At 37.5% G+C, this 9,948-nt stretch overlaps 1 protein-coding gene across 1 annotated transcript; it reads left to right on the forward strand.

The window, feature by feature from the left end:
• Positions 1-8,444: 8,444 nt before the first annotated feature.
• Positions 8,445-8,738, forward strand: LOC115766041 (larval/pupal cuticle protein H1C-like). The gene has a single exon (XM_030709812.1). The coding sequence runs from the start codon at positions 8,454-8,456 to the stop codon at positions 8,736-8,738; it is 285 nt and encodes a 94-aa protein (XP_030565672.1). The 5' UTR covers positions 8,445-8,453.
• Positions 8,739-9,948: the final 1,210 nt, after the last annotated feature.

Below are 9,948 nucleotides of genomic sequence, written 5' to 3' on the forward strand. Positions count from 1 at the left end.
TGCATATATATGAGGAGCTTAGTAAAATTAATAATTGCCGAGCTTGGTCAAGATATCTTGATAAACAAAATGTTTTTTCATACAACTTAATTTTCGACCGATCGTTCCTATAGCAGTTATATGATATAGTGGTCCGATCTTAATAGGATTTTGCATATATATGAGGAGCATAGTTCCCGCGCAGTTTGTTTCCGATAATCGATAACTTACTCCGTTTCCAAGCAATCGATAAAAATCAATATTGACATCCTGTTTTTTTTAGCAAATTGGGTAAATAATAAGAGCTAGAGCCACCAAACATGATTTGTTGCTTCTAGAATATTATAGATATTTCAAGTATCTTTCATTTCATACCTATCGCCACCTCCCCGCTACCACCTCAGAGCTATAAATCAAGTTAATAACCTAGCTTTTATTGCCAACCAATTTAAACCACAATTTAAATGCAATTGATTTTTCAAAATATATAAATATTCTATAGTACAATAAGATATACTGTAGAAAATTTCATAAAGATCGGTTAAGAAAAACCAAAGTTATATGTAACTGCGCAATTGAATGGGGCAGCAGCTTTAAGAATTTCTGTATACATGTACACACACATTCATGCGCGTCTGCTTTTTACTTAATTGTTGGTGTGGCTGCTGAGTAGAGGCATAGCAAGTGGTGCGGTCTGTCGCGAGCTCGAGCCATGCCAAGGCAACTTTTTTTTATTAATTTATTTGGTGTTGGAATAAGAGGGTTTAGGGTATCCCCTAGCCGGGAGCTCCCGACTAGAACCTCTTACTTGTTTTTTTTTATATTTTCTAATCATGTGTTGGCCGCCTATTAAACTTTTCCTAATATAAGTTAAAGCAATGCATATCTGAGCTATTCGTAGAGTATATATACACTTGAGTTACAAGATCTGAAATGAGTGATTTTGAATATTACTCAGTGAGTGCACTCACTTGTCATACTCCACAATGCTTTAGAAGATACTCTGATGCTGCGTTATTCGTCAGCATAATTTCAAATTCAACGTCATCGTAATTATTATACGCCATGATATTAATGCCAAGATTGCAAGTCATATATACGAAAATAATACTTCTTGCTTTTTGGGAAGCTGCGGAGAAATGTGACAAGGACGAAATGGGGCAAATTGTATACGTTTTGATGAAGGCCTGAGCTTTTTGCCAGTACGTTTCCTATGCAATATTCCTTCCTTGGTTTATACCAACTTAATATGTTCTGACATTATTTAATTTGGTTTTTTTTCTTTCTTTTTTCTAATATGGGTAGCAGCTTTGATGTCATGTGCGAAGGCGAATATGTTTGTATTTAGCAACTCAATCGGAAATGAGAGCCTCAAGAAAAATGAAATAGAAGAAATTATAGCCCAAGCCAGCAATTTATGTGGAAAATACTATGCGTTATGCTCTTATAGAAATTTCCGTTAACAAGGCTCAATTTATGTTTAATGCCCTCATAATTGATGTTTTCTATTGCAAGAGAATTCTAAGAAGCAGAGCAAAGCTTGTAAGTATAACATTAATAAAATGCACAACCTATTTCCACAACAAGGGACTCAAATAGCGAAAGCTTGTTATGTCAAAGGCTCTTCAAACTTACCTGTGAGTGGGTATTATAACTTTGTCATGAAATTTGTAAAGCATTCAAGCAAGGACCTAAAGTAAAATAATATATATATAATATACTGTTGGCTGCTTTGATTTATGAAGTAGTTGCAGGTTAACTTTGTAGCTATAACTTTTCTATTATTATTTCTGAAGAAGTTTAAACTAAACTATAAAAGAGGAGCAACTTTTTTATAACAATAACAATAAGACAGTTTACTTTTTCAGTGTTAGGGTATTTAGTGCTTGTATAGACCGCGTTACGTTCTGGTAGACTTTTGTCGCATTGTGCGACACATTTTATGCCCAGAAATTACGTTATTTGTGCAATCGCTTATGGTTAATAGACTTGACACTTGGCATTCATTTAATATTTGATCGGCTTATTTTAGATGTGTGTTCAGCTTATTTTGGATGTTTGTAGTCAGACAGCTTTTTGATTGGGCCGGCACAAAGTAAGCTTAGCGACAATTATTATAGCCACCGAATATTTCAAAGGCCATAGTTTAACCCATGTACCTGAAAAGCTGAAAATTGAAATTATCAACTTTCAGCAGCTTATGCAACATCAACCGAACTTAAGCAGTTAACAAGAAAATTAATCATTTTCTGTAATGAGATAAAAGTTCTGAAACTGATTTGCCAGCCAGACAAGCGCATGGAGGCCATTTTAATATCAGGGGAAAACAGCAGGAACAGCAACAAACAGCCACAAATATTAATCACTCTTAATGAATTTTATGTCAAGCATAAATATTATCACATAACTTTTTGCTATGAGCGCTGACAGACAGGCCAGGTATTTCGCTGATTAAAAATGCCTGCAGACAAACACACAAAAATTTCTCTAATTTGTGCTAAGAGACATCTGTTGTTCTCTGTGTAATAATAAAAGTAATTTATGTGAGCGTAAACTTTGTTAATGCCAGGCTTGCAAATAAAGAAAGTGTTGTTATTTCCATGAAATTCGAGCAGTATTTTCGTTTTCCACGAGTGCATCAGCTCCTGGCTTCAAGCAAAGTAATTGTTTTGACCCGAACAATCTGAGCCAATTTTCGTTGGCTAGCAGAAATGTAGCTTTTTGCCATTTTATTACAATTCAGTAAATCTTTGTATTCGTAGTCTATGCTGCACTTCTTACCTATCCAAATGACAGGCAAAATTGTCAGCCCTAAAAAATGTAATCAATAGTTGGAAAATGTTGGAAAAGGGTAACTAAGAAGAACTTAATTAAATGGGATTGATTTTGAGAATATATCGAAATAAATAATTAAATGTTTCTATTCGATTTAATATATTTTAATTAATTCTATTAAGGCTTACAGTGAATATTGAAAATTATAAATTTTAACTGTACCAAAACAATTTACTTCACATGTGAAAATAAATCACAACTAGACCTAGCTTCCTATTAATATTTATTAAAGTTTATCATTCATTATTTATATAATCAATTAAACATAGTATGAATATTATATAAGATATTTATTACGATCTTAGAACCCATACTTGAACTCTCTCTAACCATGGATTAAAGTCTGGAGTCTCATTGTTTAATTGACTTGAAGACTCTGCCTACTATACAACTTTTCCTTCGAATGGAACCAACAAAATTACAACACATATGATTATTCACAAGTTGATGAACATTTCTATAAGACAGCGTTTTGAAATTCTCTTGGCAATATCAAGTGAATGCTCTGCCATACAATATGCATAAACATGTGCTTTAACTTTCTTGACAGCTCCTTGCCAGCTCCATTGTGCCGGAGGAATTGGTAGCAAGGCGCCAAAAAGCTGCAATCCCGGCTTCGGGCGACTTAAAGACAACTTAATCTTAATGCTCAGATCTGGATTGAAAAATGGCTTGATGCGGCATTAAAGCGATTTGGACGCATTAAATGCTGTCGTTTATCTCACGGCGCGTAGCCAACGCACAAACATACTTGAGCCGCCGTCGCTGTCACTCCCCCTGGGTGGTGTTCGGGGGCACACACGTGTGTTGCATGCGACTACAAAGGGAGCGCGCTGCTTTGCCGGAGGCGCTGTTTGCTTTAATACGCTTCAACTTCTTTGCCCATAAGCCAAAACGCAGACGCAACCATATAAAAACAACAAACACATATGCCGATATAGAGGCCAGGCGGACATGTCAAAGGCACGTGTTGTACAGTACAAACAATATCACATACATTCACACACAGTCACACACACACACGTACATGATGCTGGACTAACCGACGGCGTTTCATTTTGCGCAGACCTTTCTTTGCCCATTGGCCCTGCTGCTAGTAAACAATATTTTGTTGTTTTTTTCTTCTTCCATTTTTCCGTTTTTGTTGCTTTACAAAAGCCGTCGCATAGTGCACTACTAATACACACACACACGCGCACACACCACACGGCCGCACGCGGCGTATACATAATGTCAAAAACTATCGATGGCGAATTTACGCCTTGTTGTTGGTATCGCTGTTGGAGCTGTTATTGTTGTCGTTGCTGTTGCTGTTGTTGACGTTGTTGTTGCGTTTGTTGTCCCGTTAGTTTTTGCATTCGCACCCATGCTTATTGGATATTAATATACCCTGTGCCGGTCAAATGAATCCAAGCTGTACACGACTGCATAATACATTGGCGGGGTATTAGGACTTTACTCCATAAGCGAATCGTTTTTAAGAGCTTAAATATATTTTTGACCGAATTGAGTGCCATTGCTCGAACTAAAGATGGGGCTTTCGGCTGGTGCAAAGTAAACGTTTGACAGAAATAAAAGTATTCCGAGACTTTTTAAGACAGCCTTGGGACAGAAGCGTCCAATTAAATTACATACTTGATAGCTCATCAAAAATGTAACAAAATATTTGGATTTGTCAATAATATTGGAATTCATGTTTGTTTGGCTAAGCGAGCCAACATAATTAGGCAAACCGAAGAGCACGGCACAGAGCTGGAGGCCCTAACTAATACTGATGTGTTATTTGAAGACCTTCAAGAAAAAGTTTGATTTTTTACGTGCGATGCTTTCTAGATATTTGCCATGCCCAATTTGATGAAGGGTAAATTTGAGGTCGAGTATATGTAGTTTATTTGTGCTTACATATTTTTTCGTTGGCCGTTCTATCACATATTTCACTACATTTTCATTTTAGCGCGCACTAAATACATATACACTTACACTTACACACACACATGCATGCATACGAAAGTACGCACACAATGGCGCATTTCCTGTTTCCGCTTGTTGCAGAGTCGCCATCACCAACACTCTTGGGCCAGGGGCAGTAAGGGAAAATTTGCATAAATTTTACGTACTTTTCGCACAGAAGGCAAATTGCATTTTCAGCACAACACGTACTCCATTCAACTTACCCGAACACACACATACACATACACCCACACTGCCACTCGCTTACACCCACACACATTATCGTAGTTTTTGCCACTTCGTGCTAAGGTAGGCCGCGTGTCCTTGCCTGCTTTTCTCTGGATGCTTCCTGTGTGTGTCTGTGTCTGTGCGTGCATGTGTGTTAGTGGAAGGCATGCAAATGTTACGAAAATTGCTTTTTACTTTTCATATATGTGAATGAGTTTACACACACATATATGATTATGCGCAAAGTTCGAGGACTGCCCCCTGTAGCTCAAATCGAGGACAAGGACCTGGACGGACACACACGCAGACACTCACAAAGTTAGTTAAGTGTTTGCCTCCAAGTTGTTACTACCAAATTACCTTTTATTGTCATTTTTGCTCCAGGTCCCCGTACAATGGCCACCCACCAGACAAAAAGACTTCAAAAATAAGATAAGTAATATATATTAAGCTTTGGGATTTCTGCCAAAAATCAACAGCGAAATGTGCAAAATTATTCATTGCCATTTATCGATTACAACTTCTTTTATTGCCTACCAATGTTCAATTGGGATTTGCAAAAAATTGTTGAAATTTAACTAAAAATACGAGAAATATTCAGCAATCAATGCAAATTCAATTAGGCAAGTATATCTGAATTTCAGAAATTTATTAAACATTCAAATTAAGAGCTCCTGCATTTCGGATTATTATTATTGTATATTTATTATCATTAGTTTTTGTTTTACCGGAGATTATATTATTTGATTTTGTTAAATTTTACCAAAACTTAAAGTGACATGAATTCCTTAGTCTGCATAAATTGATATTAAATAAACCTAAATTGAAATATAATAAATAGGGCATGGCTATTGTGGCCATGGCTATCAGTGCTACCCACAAACATTTCACTTTCAGCCATTGTGCCTAATCTTACCTTGAATTACCATTTGCCTGCTGCTTGAACTTCTGGCAGCCTGTTAAATGATGTGTTGTCAGCCAATTTAAGGAAAACCTCCTTTTTGTTAGGTTTGTGTAACAAAGCGAATTGCAAATGATTTATTTTATTACAACTTTAAAACATTTAATTGCTCTCAAAGCAGAGCTCTGGTCGGAGACTACAGAGTTAAGCCAGCTGCTGGCGGTTTGTTTCTGAGTGTTTTCTGGCTTTCGGTCTGTGTTCTGGCTGGCATTTCAGTTATGCATGCAAATGCTAAATGCAATGTCAAGCGCCAAAAACGTGCTCAAATAATATTCTACATACCAAATAAAACACAGTGCCTCTAATGGTTGGATTTTAAAATGCATGAGGCCACCCTTGGAATCCATCCCACCTTCTGGCCGGACGGGGTATTTGTGTTTGAGTTAGTACATTTATATTTTGGTTTTGCGTTTGTTGTCTGTTGCTTTTTTGTGAACTGTTGAAGTTTGTTTTCTGAGATTTGAATATGCATGAGCGGAAGATGAAGCATTTATGGCAAATACCCAGCCACACATACACACACACACACACACACACACACACACACACACACACACACACACACACACACACACACACACACACACACACACACACACACATAGATATACATATATATACACTAAGGCTCACAGATAGTTGCATTTGTGTATGTGTCTAGTGTATTTATGTTGTTCTTTAGAATTCTCTACCCTGAACACATTTAAAAATTAGTGAAAGGGGTATGTTGATTTTGTGCAAATGTATGTAAAAGGTACTAGAACCCATTGTTGATCCCATTAATACTATGTATTAGCGCCAAGTCAGTCTGTCTTTCTGTGTGAATGCATCCATCTCGAATACTCGTTATCTATTTTCCGAATATCTCCACCTATTTTCATACTATCGAAAAAAACAAATTTTGAGACATAGTTTTTAAGAACAACTAGAAAACTATAAGTGCACAATACAACAAACTTGGCATGTAGGTTCTTATATATAATATATCCCTAAATTAAGAAAAAAAAAATAATTTGCACAAGTAGAGCCTTGAGATCAGTCTATAAATACCGAAATTAATATGGAATACCTGAGGCATAGGCACAGCGAACGTTTGCAACGGCAGCTTGGCAGGGTATCACCTAGCCAGGCACTACCAACTGAAGCACTCTTACTTGTATCTTTGATAGCTTACTGACTTAGTTTTTCTTTAGGCCACAGCTCTTAAATACTTGTCTGAATTGGCGCTTTGGACAGTGTGCCTGTCGCCTTTCGATTCATTTGGCATGCTCTGCTAATTTCCACTGCCAAAACCAGTTTGACTAATGTATCTTACGTGTAGAACATATTTAACTACCAAGCTCTACGACGCGTGCCCGTTCTCGAGCCTCTGCTCGCCTGTGTCCTAATAATGCAAAACATTTGTATGGCAAAAATGTACGACTACCAGACAGGGACTTCATTTTATATCGCACTCTGTGCTGCGTGTGTGTGTAAGTCTATATATGTACACACACACAAACCCACACAATGCAGTTCATGGGCTGCTCTTGGAACCAAATGTACAAAATGTAGCAGCTTTTTTGCGGCTCGTTAAGCTGGCCTGCTGCCATTTGTTTTATGCTCCTCAATTTATGAGTAACCCTATCTATACGCAAACTTATAACTGGATTTTATTTATAACCAGACATTGTAAAAGAAATATCGTACGTATACTAGAGACAGTCGTAGATGATGCTCTCTGCATGTATATTGCATATATTAATTGGGTTTCAGTTTTTATTAAAATTCTCACCTTATATTATAAACACGTTTACAATTTAACAAACAGCCTATCCGAGAAACTTGTAACATTGAACGACATTGGCATTACCTTATATGATCATAAGCGAATATGCATGGTCTCTATTTACAGACCGTAATTTTTAAAATATATATATACATATATATAATGATTAGGCTTAAGTAAAAACAAAACTTCGCCAACAAAATTAATTCTTTATTACGTCTAAAAAATAAACGCCGAGATCAGATAAAAAGTTAAAAGTAAGAACTAGAGATATTGTATCTCCAACGATTAAAGTTCAAGTAGCGTAATATCTGTTATATTTATGTTTATTTTCATACCTTCGAGGTCAAATCGGCCTCTTTTATTAAACAAATGATATTTTTAACCATACCACATATGGCATTAAGCTGGTTAATTAATAGCACCGGATGGGCTTAGAAAACTGAATATTGAGAATCAATTTGATATGCCAAACACAATTGACACCACAGTTGACGGCATCCGCATCGATTGAGCATTACCGTGCAGAAATTGAAAATTGTCATTGTGTTCTAATTTGACTGTTGATTTGGTCCACTTAAGCCGCAAACGGGTTCGGGCACGGCGATACGGCCGTGCAGCTAAACTCTGACACTGGCTATAAAACTGTCGCGTTGATTGCCAAACAGCATCAGTCAGTGACAAGTCGACAAGTCAACAATCGGTAAAAAAACGAAATCAAATCAAACCAATATGAAATTCCTCATCTGTTTGGCTCTGTGCATTGCAACCGCTCAGGCTGGCATATTGGCTGCACCGGTTGCCAGCTATGCCGCAGTGGCGCCCGTTGCCACCTATTCGGCCGTGGCGCCCATTGCCACCTACTCGGCCGTGGCGCCCGTCAGATATTCCACCTATGCTGCCGCGGCTCCCATCTACAGGACACCTGTGAGCACTTATGCCGCTGCGCCAGTCTACACAGCTCCCATTACCGGCTATGCTGCAGCGGCTGTGGCCAGTCCCTTCTGGAAAAAGTAGTAAATGTTAATGGTAATACATGGCCTGATATTTGGTTCACTTGAGAAATGAAATACATAAATAAAAATAAACCATAAGCCGAATCTTGGCAGTCTTTCAAGCATTTCAGTTTGCGTGTGCCTGCCTTTACTTAACTCAATTGATGTTAGCTTATTTTCTTTATAGCTAAACGTTTCTCTTGCCGTTTCCGTTTCCGTGCGCACAAATAAACATGCCCATGAACAAACAGACACACACACACACACACACAGATACACATTTATACACGCCCACACCCACGCCCTAATAGCCGACTGTACGACTGTCTGGCATATCCTGTTCATGTTATTCCTTGCGTTTTACGTGCTCATTATCTGTGCTTCCGAATAATTAGATTCAATTACCCACTCGACTGTCTTCCATTGTCAGCAGCCGGTTGCCATAATTTATCCTCTCTCCTCCGTTTTGTTGTTGGCATTAAAATATGCTCACCTCGACACAGTTCTATGCACACGGACCACGTATCCTTCGGTAACTGCTTAATACACGAATCTATCAATTTATCTGCCATACCTTTAAAATCATTTCTCAAAGAAGGCACTGGCGGCAGATTAAAGAGGTATTAACACTCATCAGTAAGTCAATTGCCTGTTAAATGCTCAAGGATATTCATCAAGCTTCGGCAGGCATTTGACTCTCACGTTGCCATAGATATTGAGCCTTGGACAGGTTGGCTCTGGCATTTCCTCGGCCTCCCACTCGAGTGCCACTTATTTATCATTTGTATCCTCTTATACATCTTGTTGCAGCAACAACTTGAACATGGGATTATGTTTAATGATGCTCATTTGTCTGTTTAGAGGAGAAAGGAATAGGTTAAGCGGCTTTAAGATGCTACAAAATGAATTTATTCCCTGTACAAAGCAGCAAATAAAAAAGACTTAAATAGTAAAGTCTGATTAAATTTCAGATTATCTGAAAATCTTTTTGGTTGGACCTGGTTTTTCTTATATTTGTGTGCCTTGTGCATTAAATGTATAATAAATTATGGAACTGGCTGAGTGTGAGTCTTTTGTCTATAATTATATCTTTAAGTTACACTTAAAGATACTTTAAGATTATCGGTATTTCCCAAAACTAATCAATAAATATATTGTCGATTCCAGTCTTTGAGATTGTGCATTTCGATTTAAGAGAATAGAAAAGTTATAAACTCGAATTTTGATTTCTA

This window comes from Drosophila novamexicana, unplaced genomic scaffold (assembly GCF_003285875.2).
Source record: "Drosophila novamexicana strain 15010-1031.04,08,12 unplaced genomic scaffold, DnovRS2.1 tig00001062-arrow-arrow-pilon, whole genome shotgun sequence".
Classification (NCBI taxonomy): Eukaryota; Metazoa; Arthropoda; class Insecta; order Diptera; family Drosophilidae; genus Drosophila; species Drosophila novamexicana.